The sequence below is a fragment of the Brachyistius frenatus genome, unplaced genomic scaffold (assembly GCF_029030835.1).
Source record: "Brachyistius frenatus isolate BFR_SWC_R1_liver_20210118 unplaced genomic scaffold, ASM2903083v1 Contig_39, whole genome shotgun sequence".
NCBI classification, from domain to species: Eukaryota; Metazoa; Chordata; class Actinopteri; family Embiotocidae; genus Brachyistius; species Brachyistius frenatus.
Genome location: NW_027210638.1, coordinates 2,170,878 through 2,186,991, shown reverse-complemented (window position 1 = coordinate 2,186,991; position 16,114 = coordinate 2,170,878). Strand labels below are relative to the sequence as shown.

Below are 16,114 nucleotides of genomic sequence, written 5' to 3'. Positions count from 1 at the left end.
GAAGGTGGGATGTATTGTTACACTACAATCAGCTGACAGGTCGCAGCCGAGGAATCTACTGTAAGCCGAGGCTTTAAACAAATGTCATGTGACAATATGTGACTGGGTGTGATGAAGTGAGATTACAGTCAGTCTGTACAGGCTGATGAAAAACAAGGGGCCTCCTCCCAACTTGTCAAAAGCTTTAAGCGGGCTCAAGTACAGCCTTTGTTGTTGCCATTAAATGGGCTTACTACAATATCAGTTTAATATTTAAGGAACAATTAAAAGACTTATCTTTTCTCCCAATATCTTATTTCTTCTTTTTTTTTTTTGGCAAGATATATGTGCAATTTCAGCCAGTTTACACCTTTTAAAGGTTTGGGAGGAGGACGCGTGTTGCTTCGAGGTGTGTCCTATTTTTCAATAAATTCAGCGTCTTGTTAAAATAAGGCTCAAACTACACATTTTTTGTTTAGTTTTGCTCTCTTAAGTTCTACAACCTAGAAGTTTAGGTGAATTGCTTTATTTTCCTAGTTATGCCAACTCTTTATAAACCTCATTTGAAGTCATATTAGCCATTCTCAAGCTTAATTAGCATTTTATATGCTGAGGGATTTTCCTCTCATTTCATTGTTCTGTGGAGAAAAAAAAAAATCTTTTACTCTTTACTTGCAATGCAGTGGTTGCATGTTTTTCCACCATTACTTAGTAAATGTCTCCCCCTACTGGTAAAAACACTCAAATACAATACAGCACAACTTCCCTGTCATTTACGTTCAAGAGGCAATTGTTTACCAATTAATGACACACCAGTTGTGACATCTAATTTTGTCAGATGGTTTATTGAACCATGCAATCCATGTCATATCAGCAACCTGTTACAGCCATACATCTGTCAATACTTTGCAGTATATTAAGGCAGGAAAAAATAAAAAGAGGTTCTGTACAGTCGACATCTTACAGTTCTCTAGAAGATATGCAGTTGTAAACAGTGACCATAACTATGCGACAGTACTGATTCAGACTACAGTATACATGTGTTGCATGACAAGAAATAAAATCAAATATAATGTTTATACATTTTACAGCACATATATGGTGACAATATTACAGTAAGTAGAAAGCACTAAAAATAATGTTCCTTCCATTGACATTTCTACAAAACACTGACAGTAAAAACAGAAGTATAGTTCCTCTTTGTTTCTGTGCTGTCACCACTCGTCTCAGTTCAGCACTCGTATCTACTGACAACTTGATCTAATCTGGCTACGATCCTTCCTTCATTGTCTCTACTAAAGCTTTACTGTACATTATTTTAATACACCAACTGTGTAATGAATAAGGCACTTTGATGTGATTAGCAGCTGAACTATAACCTAAGAGGGGCGTCATATCTTGGCTATTGTGACTCTTCTGACGCACGCGCACACGCACACGCACACGCTATCAATAACAGAAGACCTATTCAGACTCTGCCTACGCATGCATGCAGACAAACATACACATATGCGCTATTGTAATCACTGACACACACACACACACACACTCTAATACACACTGTGGCTCTAACTATCCATTCTATGATTACATGCCACCATTTTTAGATTCAACTGACTGATTTACTGGACTGTGGGTGCTCTGCACATTCATCTACGGACAAAACAATCATGCAACAAGGCCTGCTAATCTTTGGCCACGCGCTCCTTCAGAAAAACAAGCATCATACATTTGGCAAAAATATACTGTGTTGTCATTCAACAGCAAAAATCAGCTTAAGAGGGTATTTAACACTGTTTCAGTGTGCAGATATTACCGCGGGAAAGAGGGACTGCACTTTTGTAACTGTGAATGCACAGCTTCATATAAAATATACTAATTCACTAAATAAAGCTGGAAAGTAAGAAAACATATTTACAGCAAGCCTTCATTTTGGTACATACAGTAACATTCTTCAGTAACAAAACCAATTGTGCATAGTTTTAACTTGAACAAACAGAACACAGGAATAGATTCTGATATGCAAAATGATAGAGTCGTCACGGTTTTACGATAGACACAAGTGGATCCTTCACTTATATAAGAACAAGTCATAATGCTGGAGAAATTACACATGATCTCAAAGATACAGTTCATAGATTCACATACCAAGTTTCTCAAGAACACTGTTCAAAAAGGCAAGTTTGGAGTCACGATGCAGGGGGGTGGGGGTGGGAGGGACGGGACAATACGAATCATTCAGCAGGTACTAAAGTGATAGTAAAAGTACATTTACTGGATATGTTTATAAAGGAAGTCCACAAAAGCCTGATGTTTGGAGAGTGACATGTTCAGAGGCTGTGCACCATGGAACATGGTGCTGTTGCCCTGTTTTGTTTTCACGCCACAGCTTCTAGCCCTCTTTCATTCCCACCAAGTGCTCCATGACTTCCATTTAAAGATTATGTCTTCACACCAAAGGTTGCCATTTGGGTAATTTAAAAAAACAAAAACAAACAGTGCATAGTAGTGTGCTACAGAGGCATCCTGTACTAAGATATCAACTTACAAATCAGTTCTAGGGGGAAACAGGGTCTTGATGGGGGAAACAGGTGTTCCCGCTGAGCTGAATTGGCTCACACATAGATCCCCTCTGGGTTCAGGCCAGAAGTGAGAGGACTGTGGAGGACCCGGAGATGACTGGACATCGTGTGGGACGACACAGGGCGCTTCAATGAGCCAGACAGGGGGACTAAATCTGAGAGGGGAACATTTAAAAGAAATAAAATGAGAAACATTGAATGAATGTAAGTGTACTTAAAAATTTTTACCAAATAGAAAAAGCTTGGTAAGCGTTGAGTTGTGGCATGTGACAACTAAGCAAACTGCATCAACAGAGGATTGTAACGTGTACTAGAGACCCCCCAAAATAGCTTCTTTTTTTTTGTCATACTACTGTTTCAAAGATTAAGAATCAACTTTCACCTCAGCTGTATTTCAAAGATTTGGTTAGACATTAAGTCCTTTCGCACTTGCTTTTAAAATGTATCTTTTTCAAAATTTTCAAATCCAAACAAGAGCCAATAAATTCATTAATTTCTGCTAAATTCCCAAATAAAAAAAAATTCTGAGCCACACATATGCTGTGATTCAATGTGATGTATTTCTGCTATGTTGCCACCAGGAGGCACCACTGAGCCGTGCTGAGAATCAGACAATGCAGTGAATTTCATGGCTGGGCACCAAAGCTCTTGTTGACTTTCACACATATACTGAAAGGTTACAAGAAGATTATCAACACTCCATTATTACTTTTCATAATTGAAATCCATTACCATGAAGTGTAATTAGGAGAATGAATCTCTTAATTACGCAAACATGAACTCCATTTAATGCAGTAAGAAAAATATCTGCTGAGATATTCAAGTAAAGATGGGGCCTTAACTGCAGTGTTACAAATTACGATGAAAATAAATGCAAATTGGCATAAATTATTACACTTTCACTGTAACTACAAAGTATTCTTTTGTGTGCTTCTTCATGTTTCACACAAAAAATGCAAATCATTTTGTAAAATGGAGAAGTCAAATATCCAATACTTTCCATTTACACTATAAAATGCAATAAAAAAAAGAGATATTAATATCTACTACCAGTTTTTAAAGGCAGTGGATAAGTGTAATACAAAATTGGTCAAGGGTGTGCTTGAAAATAAAGGCTTAATTTAATGTTAATATTTGGACATTTAGGTTTATAGATTTGTTTTCGTGCTCAGACACTTGTTTTATAAATTTGAACTTTCTTTTTTTTTACCTCTTATCTTTGTTTGCTAGTTGAATAACCAGCTCTTTGCCTGCAAGGTTTAATTACAAGCTGATAGCTATTACTATATTACCATAAAGCTTTTAATAACCAGCTGGCTTATCATTATGGCTGTGCTGAGTGTATAGCCTTTGTTACATTGCTCAGTCATCATTTAGAGCTCTTAGTTTATGTGTCAGCTCTCTGCTGGCCTCCTGTAGGATGACAAAGCTTTGCTCCAATGAGCCCATCACAGAAACTGCTGAGCATGTGATAGAGGGACAGCATGATGGAAGGACTGAAGGATGCACAGAGAAAGTAGGGTGAATGGATGATGCCAGGTCTGTCTGTATCCAGGCAGTTGTTGGCATGGAGATTGTAACTGCCACTGAAGTGGGTAAAAACTAATACTGCACTCTTCACTACCCCTATTTTGTCCCAATTTCCTCAGTCACAACCGCACAGACACATACTTGAAAACAAGGCTGAGTCATTTTCTCTCAGCAGGCCGTCAAGACATGGGGGGGGGGTAATAAGCGTTTTGATGGAACAGAATGACTTCACTAATGCACAGGCAGACTCAAACACAAACTGCACTTTCTGCACGTTAATAAGAATAAGTTGTATGATGGCTGTGTAAATGACAACCAGAGAGCACCATTTATTGTTAAACAGCCTGCACTCAGACATACAATTAAAGGCCTTTGCACAGCTCAGGCGTTGTCTTTTCATGAGATTAGTTCACACAACAATATATTTTTTCGAACTGTTGTTTTTGTCAGGAGTATTTTCACGCAGAACGCAAATATTATGAGGCTAAAACGTTTTATTTTTTTGGAAGGAGTCCGATTTTTCGGAGCTTTCGCACCACAAATAAATGCATCAACCAATCACATTGTGTATTTCAGATGAGATCCAAAGTTTTCACAACACAGAATATACATTCCATAGCTGCCCTTGAAGCACACGTGTAGAGGGATTTGCAGACCACTCTCACAACTGTGAAGGAGCAGACACGGCACACAAAGTCTGTGTTGGTCAGCTGAACTGTATCTTCAGGTCTGAACCCAGAACTCCTTCTGTATCATGACTGACTGATGTGCACTACGACACATCATGTTGAAGTATCTTTGTATCAGTTTAAAAGAAAATAAGACCATATGTTTGCAGTATTGACGTTTTCAAAGTACAGCGGTATAGTTTAATACCTTAATACCACCAATGCCTATTTAAAAAAGATATTTTTGCTACTTTTGAATCCATAATTCTTTTGAAGGAAAAACTGGCACGAATCTATTTGACCTTTCTTTTGAACAACTGTTGCAATTTCGCAGCCTTGCCTTAGTTGGATCCATAACTCCAAAAGACATTCCTTAAAAGAGAAAAAGATAAATCCACTCGTGATGTTTAGAACAAAATGTCATTACCTATACCGTGACTGTTGTGGCTACTTTCATCTTCAGTGGGTTCAGCCGGCAGCACTGTGACTTTGGTGCCAGTCTGCTTGATGAACTGCTGCAGGTTAACCTGCCTCAGCTCTTTAGTCAGCTGCTCCAGGTCGTGCTGCATGTCCTTCAATGAAAAAGCACAAAGTCAAATGATTCTTCAGAAAAGAGTAAAACATTACCAGCAGCCTGAAACTGATTGACTTGTATATTTAGAAATTAAACAAGCCAATAGCAATATTCCTGATAAATACTGAAATCTTCTGTCAGCCTGGCTTATTATGAGAACAATAATGTTTTGCAGGGCATTGTTATATATTGTTTTCTGCCAGCTTATGACATCAAAAATCCGATGTTTTTAAAGCCAATTCTTTGTTATATTCTATTGATTACAAACTGATTGATATTAGTACTGATTGATGTGAATACTCCACCAGTTTAGCCCTGCACTTAAATACTCAAATATGGGCTGCCTCATGGTGGAAAGTCAGAATCCTACATAACCAGAGATATTGAATTATCTGTCAAAACTCGGCTACACAGTAAAAGCTCGAGATATCTGGTAAGCTGACTTAACTCCACACCTACAAATTTGTTCATTTTAAAGTCTTTAAATCCATTAACTGGATTTTGCACACTACTTTTAAAAATGTGTACTCTCCAAGACCGGTGAACAGACTTTGATGTGTGAAAAAAGAAAAGAAAAGAAGGAAAACAATTTTTCCTTAAAATTCAGCACCAACAGTGGGTGACGATTCGGGTGTACAGATTCTTAAATGCAATTCTTGCTGCTGGATGGTTACCCTTGTCTCTATATCTCCCTGCAGTATTATTTTGTTTCAACACTTAGACCAATGAAAGGAACCCCAGCGTGTTGCTCACCTGCAGTTTCTTGCAGCTTTGTCCAAGTGACCTGTCCACAGCTCTGCAGCTGCTCTCCAGCTGGACAGCCTGTCTCTCTTGGGCCTTCAACTCGGCTTTGACCCTGAGGACCTGAGTCCGAGCCTCTGCCTCACTCACCCACTGGGTCTCCTGCCGCTCTCTCTGCAGCTTCTCCTCTTCCAGACCTGCCTCGACACCCTGATGGGGAAAAAACAGGCCAAACAGCTAAGGATAAAGAAGAAAACTAGCTACAACACACAATCACCGGAAAGACTGTAATACCCCAACAATCATGATGAACAACAAAAGCTTATTTCTTTTCTAAAATTCAATATCATGATATTCTCCCACACCTGGACCATTGCCAGCTTTTCTTCAATATCCAGTTCACAGCCCTGCAGACGCCCACGTAGCTCCTGCAGCCTCTCCTCCAGCTGTCTCTCACTCTCCAGCTCAATCTGCAGCTCCGTGGCCCAAAACTCTTCCTCCTCCATCTCCACCTCATTCTTCCTCAGGTGCTTCTCTAGTCTCCGAATCTCCTCTATCAGCCCGCCGCCTACTCCTGGATCCCCAGTGAACCCTCCACCTCGCCCGCCTCGCCTCTCAGCCCAGGCTTGGAGCTCAGCTTCATAGGCCTCCAGCTTCTTCTCCACCACATTGAGAGTCTCTCTCTGTAGACCGACCAATCTGACCAGATCTTCCATGCGACAGGCCCACAGGCCGGGGGACGCGGTCCCCATGGCTGGTCCAGCATGGTGATGATTCCCACCATTTCCTAGAAGAAGTCTTCGTTTGGCCTCGGCCTCACCGATTCTGCCCCCACTCAGTATCTCCCTGAGGCTTCTGGGTGCACCAGTGAACGTGAGAGACTTGCGGCGCGGTTCACGGCGGCGGAGAGAACGATCATTAGGATGACGAAGCTTTGCAAGAGGAGGAAGGCTCTGCCGATGCAGCCCGCGTTCAGGACCCCTGAGAGGGGGGCCTTCGGAGGGGGGTCGTTCAGTCAGCGAGGGGCCTGTGCGATGCAGGATCAGCTGGACATCACCAGCATACTGTCCCCAGGTGTTCAGAGAAGCCACAGGGCTCTCATGGGGGGCCAAGTGACGCTCTGTGTCTCGCCATTTTTCTACCAGAGTGTATCTCCCGGTGCGACCTGTAAACAACACAAGAGTTAGGCTAGATTCAGGAAAAACATAACTTTAAACAGAGAGAAAATTGCAAGGATGTTGACTTTTAGTTAAAGATGCTTTAGGTAACTTTGACCACTCGAGGGAAGAAAAACTCTAAAACAAACTTGCAGAAATGTGGCCGTGATATACTATAAGCGAATGAAACTGTTAGGATAATATGTTGGAAAGCAAGCTTCGTCTTGAACCTTCAGCAGACACAGATTAACACTATAATCTCGTTGAAGAGAGAATTTAATTCTAACCAGCTTTTCTGTTTGTGGCATCTGAAAACACCTTACAATTTTTTTTTAAGTGAGATGAGAGCCTTATGTCCCAATCATACAGTAAAAATGGAGGCTGCAATACAGAACAATCAGGCAAAAAAGGGTGTAAGCTGCACAGATCTGCAGTGTAGGGCTATTATTCAGTGGTGTTAGTGCTTCAAGCAACCATTTCACATTACAATTTCTTCAATGATTATAACAAATAAAAAGCTTTGTGCTGTTCAGAGAAAACCTAGACACAATACTTATAGTAGCATGTAGTCAGAAACACTTGTAAAATACCAAAGAGCCAAACTATTATTGTTGTCTGATCACTTAACATGGTGTGCATGGTTTTAATTAAAAAAAAATAGGCAGAGGAGGAGAAGGGCTCAGAAGAGCTGCCTTCTCAGTTTGGCAGGAGACTGAGGGATGAGTCAGACTTTCCCTCCTCCTACCCTGCGCTTTGTGGGAAGTGATGTCAATACAGTATGCTCAAGTTCCCCCGTTCCTGAAGGAGCCATATGGGAAAAGGGAGCGCTTAGATCCAAGAAAGTACCACTAAAGCCTATGACCCACTGTATCTCAGCAGGAGCTTAAGATGTAGGCAGGAGATTTGATACTTGTTTATTTCATAAGGACTTCTTTTCAATTAACAAAAGGCAGTTTGGCATTTGGGAGAAACATAAACCCAGATGACAGTTGTTGGTTGGTGAATACTTAATACACTTGATAAAAATTAAAAAAAAAAAAAAAAAAAGCTTTTTGTGTGCATTGTTTTAGAATTGTTCAATGTCCGTGGTATAACTTAAACTTAAAGGTCCCATATTGTTCAAAATCCAGATTTTCATTTCTTCTTTGATTATAAAACAGCATTCAGTGTTATATTAAGACCTTGAACGTCTCAAAATGTTCAGTCCACACACCACCTGTATTGAGCAAATGAACCAGTTGGACTTCTTTAAGTTTGTGATGTCACAAACTCACATTCACTGATATGTCCGCTTTCAGCGGGGCCCACTGTCCAACTTTTTATGTAAAAGAAAAAACCGCGCTGTCACTCTGTCGTGGAGCAAGCAAATTAAAAGATGAAAGAAACCTTGCGGTTGAACTGGGTGTGCTTCACTCAGAAAAGAGTCAGCCAATCAAAAAAGAGAGTCACTGAAATCAATATGCCTTAAAGACACAGACACAAAACAACTTGTTCCTGGTGGAACTAAAGAGAGAAAAGCTGTATTTCGGTGCTTATAACCACAAAAATATCTTCTGATGAATATCAAGACTGCAAATACAACACTGTAAAAGTGTAAAATTTGGGACCTTCTGGTGTAAGTGCTAAAAAAAGATCAAGGAAATTTGTGTGCAGACATCAGTCAATTACTAATTGATGTGTGGTATAGCCCAATTTATATTGACTAAGTCAAACAGAGGGCAGGGTAGGAGATTTTTTTTTCTCAGGTGTGCTTGTTGTTGCCTTTATAAAATGGGTATTATTTACCTATGGCCTGGGCCAGAGCGATCACCACCTCCTGGCAGGTGGTTGCCTCAGTGACACCACAGACAACCCTCTGGACTCCATCCACCCAGACCTTGAGCTCCATGTTGGGTCAGAAGCAAGGCGGCCGGTTGTGGTGTGTTGGCCCCAACATTATTGAAGGCTGCAATGGTGCAGGGCAGCTGAAGCCCCTCTGGCTAATTCACTGTGGAGGAAACACAAAAGAAAACAGGAAGCAGTTAGTCAGGATGTGCTCACGGCCAAACTTTTAAGGCTCCTATGGCAATGTTTGTTAACACAAGTGGTCAGTTTAGCAGAAGAAAATTATACACAGTCAAAGGCACAGTCAGGCTGTTTCAGTTGTAGGTGAAGGTAAAGGACAGTCCAGTAGAGAATCATAGAGGCAGGCATGCCAAGACCAGCTGGCCATAACACTGTTGTTTTGTTCTTCTCTATGAATAGGTACATGTCTGTTGGGGGTGCAGGATGAATCTGCCAGCAGACATTCCCAAGCCCAGTTCCTGCTTTTGTACAGAGAATTACATGGACGCAGTGAAGACAAAAACATTAACTCAGTTGCAAAGAAAGGACAGAAACAGACAGGGAAGGGAAATTAATTACAAAATGAAAAGGGACAGCTGGAAGAATCATAACACAGGGGAGGGGAGAAGGGTTTTGTTTTTGACAGTTATTTTCACTGTTCTGTAACACATTTAACATTGCTATGGTCTGTATTCTGCACTGATCGAAAGTATTATTCCCTACTGTGTAAACACATAGCAGAAACGTGAGTGACAGGGTGTCTTCATAAAGTTTGTTTGTGACCAACTGATGCTATTTAAAGACCTATAAAATCAGCCAAGTGGATGTGAAAATGTAAACTGGTAACTCAAATTATCAGACGGACGAAGCACACATCAAAACGTGAATAACTGCTAACATGACGCTGTATGTGAAATCTAGAAGGAGGAATCCTTCAAAGTGCTCTTCAAGGGCAGCGAACAGGGACAGACTGAATGGCATCTCTGCAGATCTGTATCTGCTTTAACCTTCACTGCACCTACACTACGGAGTCAAAAGGTCCTTTTGTTCCCCAACCCCCCACCAATTACATCTCCCCCGGTCCATGTATTCCCTATCCACATTCACAAAGTCATCCACACCAGCCTGTCCTACCCTCTGCTGATTGCTTCTCTAAATATGGTCAAGACAGTGAGCTCTGCTGCTGATATACAGGAGACAAACAGATGGAGCTGTCATGAAGTCATTGTTGATTATCATTATTTTCAGTAGATCGATGAATCGTTTACTTTATTTAAACAACAAAAAAAGGTAACAAATACCCATCACAAATTCAAGGTGACATCTTGAAATTACTTGTTTAGCCAGTCTAATTCCCAAAGTGTTCCATAAAAGGAGCAAATCCTCACATCTGAAAGTGAAAGCAGCAAAGTTTTACATTTTTGATGATAATTGCCATAAAAGACTGATAGAGTATTGAAAATGTTTTTTACATTTTTAGTCCTGGCCACTCCACAAACAAAACAAAACCTTGTGTAGTTTCATTTTGGTGTGTATGTGCATCTCATCTTGTATTAATCTAGTAGGTACAGTCATTACATTTGTATGTACACGAGTGTCACCTTTGTCGGTCGCCTGATTGCTCTATTCTTGGTATGTCCACAGCTGCTTGGAAAGTGCTTTTGTCCTTCTTTCAGACTGCCCTTAAATGGCATTAAAAGTGCTGAAAGATGGAGTGGAACAGGAAAATAGTCACACACAGGCATGCTGCGAGATTTTTCTGCAGTGACCCAAAACACTATCACCATTTTGTTTAACCCATTTTTTCCGGTGGGATGTGGAAACAGTAATAGGCACTGGGTAGGTCTTGATGTAGAGCAGGCATAGCGGATCAGCCAGGGAGAAGGTGTTTGGATACACTGTAGGGAGAAAGTGATGAAAAATACCAACTATAGCAACACTTTAGGACTAATGGCGTCTGAGTCAGAGGGATTTAGAAAGCCTGCTGCCTGGAATAAGGTGCATTGCACTGGCGTTTGAAACAGTTGCAGGCTGATTCGAGGCCTCTTTCTTGTACAAGCTCAAGAAGACTCAGCGGGGCATTTACAAATGTCACATGCTTTGGTCCAGACTCATAACATTTGTATTCATTAACATTAACCCAGAAAACCCAGCTGATGATACAGGCACAGCGGTGCAGGGCAGAGTGCCATCCTGAGCTCTGCCGACTCTGTTCCTCTGGCCTGTCAAAGCCGCAGCCTGGGGGGATGCCCACCTCCTGATTTGTGCAGCCTGTCTTGTGCCAAGAGGCAGTTCATGAGGCAGAGGAGCACTTGAATTCCTGTGAATCTACTTAAACTTCAGTCGAGAGACAATCAGCTGCAGCAAAAACGTCAAACCCAGATGACTTCAGTGCCCGTTTTCATTTGTTTTAGTCTCGTATTGGTTGAGTAACATTGACTCAAAGTGCATTCCTGTTTGAGCAGTGAGGTGTGTGAGGTGTGTGAGCTGCATCGAGCAGCCTGCCTGCCCTTCTGCTGATGACAACTCTCCAGACCTACAGGAGCACACCAAGCTGCCAGGCAAAGGGCTTCAACTGGCTGCTGGTGTAAACAAGCTACCATATGCTGCAGTGGGTGTTAAAACACGACCAATACCCTTCAATAACACACACCATAAAGAAATACTGTAGGGGATTTTCCAGTAAGAGCGCAAAATATGGCACGGTTTCTTTTAGGGATTTACAATCTATCAAGCAGCTCGAACTGGCCTGGATATCGTGCAGTTTGGCAGTTTGCTCCAAAAGGGGGTATTTGAGGAAAACAAAAAGGGCATTCATTACATTAAAACAAAACCAAGAGTGAGCTCGACTCAAGAGAAAGCCTGTAGGGCAGCAACTGAACCAAGTCAAGAAAAATTATCTCAGGAAAACACCAACATGTACTACCGCCGCGAACAGACACTATTACACTCCAGTTCCTGTTCAAATGTTTTGAACATTGTTCACCAAGGTGGAACACAATACAACCATTTCATAAAGCGCGGAAGCTTAATAACCCTTGTCATTTGGAAAGAATGTATTTATAAGTAGATCTTTAAAACTAATTTATAATAGAAAGTTTCTAATGTTCAAAACTCCCCCACACTGCTGTTAATTAAAGACAATAGGAATCTTCTTGCAGAGTGGAGCGACATCAGTCTTTTCTAGTGCTTAAACCTTCTTGCCTGTTGCTTAACCAAACTTTAATTCAAATTGCACACCCTGTAGAGTAGCATGTAATTACTAGCAATTTATACTCTGCTGTAATTGGTAACAGATCCGTTGTGAAACAGATCCCTGTGAGCAGCCAGGGACAGACGCTGGTTTATTGTGGAGGCGCTGGTGGTGACTGGGTTGGAACACACTGAAGAAATTGGTCGTTCCTTTCAGTTATTCCAGATAGTTATCAAGCGCTGCAACTGCTGAAGCAATTATAATCCGGGGGCCTAAATCACTTTGGATTCTCAAACGTTTGTCATGAATGCGAGATATGCTGATGGCAAAAATCACTGTGGTTAAAGGGGAAAAGGTCTTGCAGCAATAACCTGATAAAGATACTTTTCGTCACAAATATGCCAGCCCAGTGTGTACACAATGCCCTCTGCAAGTGCAAACATTACAGAGCATGGTAAAGACCAGGGCCAAGCCTTGATCCTGTAGAGTGGAAACTGATAACATCCAGGGTAAGCATTCCTAGGCTGTGAGAATGCAACGGGCCAAGAGATAAGAAAGCTATGGGTCCCTCTGCTCAGAAACCCTGGTGGCAATGCAACAGCTATGCAGTGGCACTTCAACATAATGCATCCAATCGTAAGTGTATTTAAGCATAATCGGTAATCATTGGAAGAGCCAGAGATGATTTTCTGCTTCCTTTCGCAACTAATTTTCAGCTGTATTAACATCTATAGAACGACAGGAAACAATGCCTGGACTAATTATAATAATTATTAAGTGATAAGCAGCTAAAGACTACATTGTGCCACCTTTAAATCAGGCTCAAATATAGTTGCAAAATTGGAGAAAAGAATCCCAACAACCTAAAGCACCGAAATGACCCAAAAAAATAAAAACAAAAAAGGAACAAGTATTTTGCAGCGCTTGCTCAGACTTTCTGCTTTCAATCTGAAGATTGGGGTGTTTGGGATTAAACCCCCATCCAGTCACGCTACACACAACACCCCCAGCTCCTGTGAGCTTTCCAGTGGCCCCCGCCCTGCAGCTACACTCCTCTCTCTCCCTCTGCCTGGTTGATATTAAACTATTAGGCGCTGAAGCAGCCTCCCCCATTTGGGAGGTCAGTGCTGGCAGAATGTCAAACATCTGGACGGCACGTTCAGCCAGCAATAATGCCGCCTTTGTTCCCATGCCATATTCACTGCTCACTAGCCAGCTTTGAAGAGCCAGCAGGGCAGGCAGCAGGCTCCTGCACCAGGGCAGAGGCACAGCAGCAACACAGCGGGGCAACGCAGAGGCCTCTGGCCAATTTTAACATGTTACTGCGGTTTGTAAAACATCATCTGGTGTTGAAATCCACTCTTGCTGCACTAAGCATTTACAGATCTAAAATGTTTTGTACGGGAGCAGCTGGGATGGCAGTCACAAACAACAACAACAAAAAAAGCCCCCCCCCCCAAAAAAAAATTCCAGTCTGCAGGTGGTTGTTTTCAGCCTGGTCTTCATGATGCAATGAGATGACACAAACTGACAGGATTCTATTTCTAAAGTTGAATAAACCTCTAAGATCACAAAGAATAGGACTGTGAAACCTGGTCTGAGTGCAACAACTCTACAGGTTGGTTCCGCTGCAGCAGTTGTGTTCGCAAGTCGTGAGGAAGACTGGACCTTCAGAAACAATGACGTATGAGGGATTGATTTGAAATCTATTGATATATTCTGTTATTATCAATGGTGCATACGTTTCGAGACGATTAGGGCTTGAAAAAGTTGCAGATGAAGCTCTACCGTATCAGACAGACAGATAGAGTGAAAAGGGGCAAAGAAACATTTTAGGTGAATATTCTGCAAAACATATGGCCTGTCAAAAACCTCTGCAACATAATAAAGTCTGAATTAACATGTAAAAAGGGTTTTAATTTGGATTATTTACAGGATTATTATTTTTTTTAGAGTCACAAGTCAAATCATTAAGAGCTTGATATTTTGGCACTGAACATCCCGACAGACAAACTCTATGAGCATCTTTTAGTACGAAAATGCACCTCTGCCTTGTATATTTTGGTGCCGAGTGGGACGAGACTGGGGAAATGGCGATAACGGGCTGTAGTGGGTTCAGAGAGTAGCCCAACTCCTCTTCTACAGAAATGTTTCCGTTATCTCAGCCTCACAACTACAGCGGTCTCAGCCGAGCCACAATCTGCAAGAATTAAATCCCTGTAATGGTCTTACCTTCACAGCACAAAGGGGATTCAACTCAGTCCTTCCTCTCCGGGTTGAAGTTTGGAAGGAAAACACAGGTAAAGGCGTGAATTCCGCAAAATGTGTCCTTCTTCAGCATCGCCCAGCCAGTAAATCACTTCCAACGAACTGCGACAAAGTCACGTTTCGAGAGCAGAATAAAAGGATACCGACGACCCTTCAGAAAAACGTATTTCAATCCGCTGTCCGAAAGTTTGTGTGTCTCCCCCCCCCCCTGGGCGCTGTAGTGTTTTGCGGTCTCACCAGTGAGCTGCGGAAAATGCCCCTCTCCCCCGTCTCGTTACTCCTGCTGCTGGTAAATACATCGCATTGGAACTGGGACACCGCAAGGCATTGTGGACTGTTTAAAGCTGCAAAACACTGCGAGGCTGGGGGAGGGGGGGGGGGGGATACCTTCAACCAACTTTTTATACGTCCAGGACAGTTAAACAGAACATACAGACTTCTCTTATCGATAAGGAGCTAAGTATCGAAAATACTTGGATAAAGAGCATTTTTTTGCAGAGGCTTTGTATGAGCAAGGAAGTGTCAGGTTTATTTATACCTTTAGAAAATGAACTTTAAAAAAAAAAAAACATTTTCAGAGGTGGAAAGTAACTCGGTATGCCACAATTACTCAAGTATTGTATTTAAGTAGATTTTAGGTAGGCTACTTTACTTGACTACTAATTCTCACGAGGGTTTTATTTCAATAAAATAATCCAATACCTCAACAAAAATTGAATTTTTAATTTTTTTTTTTTTTTTTTTAAATTCTTTCCTCTCCCAGTAATCATCTGACCACCCCTGAGATTTATCTGCTGTTTATAAAACTGGATATAAAGTAGTTTAAACTAGCTCCACCTGCAGCAGCTACAACAGTAACATGCTGCTTACACATTGATGCTTCACTATTAATAATCTAATGATGTTATATATAATAATATATCTGTCAGAGAGACCAAACCAGGACTTTTACTTTCATGCTTTAACTACATTTTGCTTTGGATACTAATGAATTTTTACTGATGTAGGATTTTCCATGCAGGATTTATACCTTTTTATTTCGTATCGTATTTTTACATTGCTGTATCGGTAGTTTCATTGATCTGAGTAAAAGATCTGAACATTTCTTTCACCTCAGAAAAATTGTAGTTCACTTGAGTCCCTGTCGCAACTTGCAGTTTTGATTTTATTCATGTTTTGTGTGTATTTTATTGTTTTAATTAAGTCTGCTATGTTTTATAAACATGTTTATTGTGCTACCTGATGTAATCTCTGCAACAGTAAAAATGGTGAAAAATACCTCATATTTGAAACACTATAAGATATTTCTTGTCCTATTCTGCAGACACCATAAAGCCAAAATGAGATACACTCCCCGTAAAATGAAACCACACAATGTGTGTCGGAATCATGAATTCATGGGTCAGTGATTTAAACAAAAATAATGCAAACACTTCATTACAACAAAATCACTTGGTAAAAGTGGTAAAAGACCATTTTTGTTGCATATTATGAGAGATTAATGTAAACAGTCACTGTGCAATAAACAGCGTAAAAAAATAATTGTATTTCCACTGCACCTGACTGAGGAGAATTTATGGATGCATACGTTTCTTTAA

The 16,114-nt window shown here is 41.0% G+C and overlaps 1 protein-coding gene across 1 annotated transcript; it reads right to left on the bottom strand.

Annotated features, from left to right (window-relative positions):
• Positions 1–805: 805 nt before the first annotated feature.
• LOC138622846 (ras association domain-containing protein 8) lies at positions 806–14,767 on the bottom strand. The gene is made up of 6 exons (XM_069701940.1): positions 14,481–14,767; positions 9,017–9,218; positions 6,440–7,239; positions 6,087–6,284; positions 5,187–5,331; positions 806–2,716 (listed from the first exon to the last, which is right to left on the bottom strand). The coding sequence occupies exons 2-6, from the start codon at positions 9,117–9,119 to the stop codon at positions 2,595–2,597; spliced, it is 1,368 nt and encodes a 455-aa protein (XP_069558041.1). The 5' UTR covers positions 9,120–9,218; positions 14,481–14,767; the 3' UTR covers positions 806–2,594.
• Positions 14,768–16,114: the final 1,347 nt, after the last annotated feature.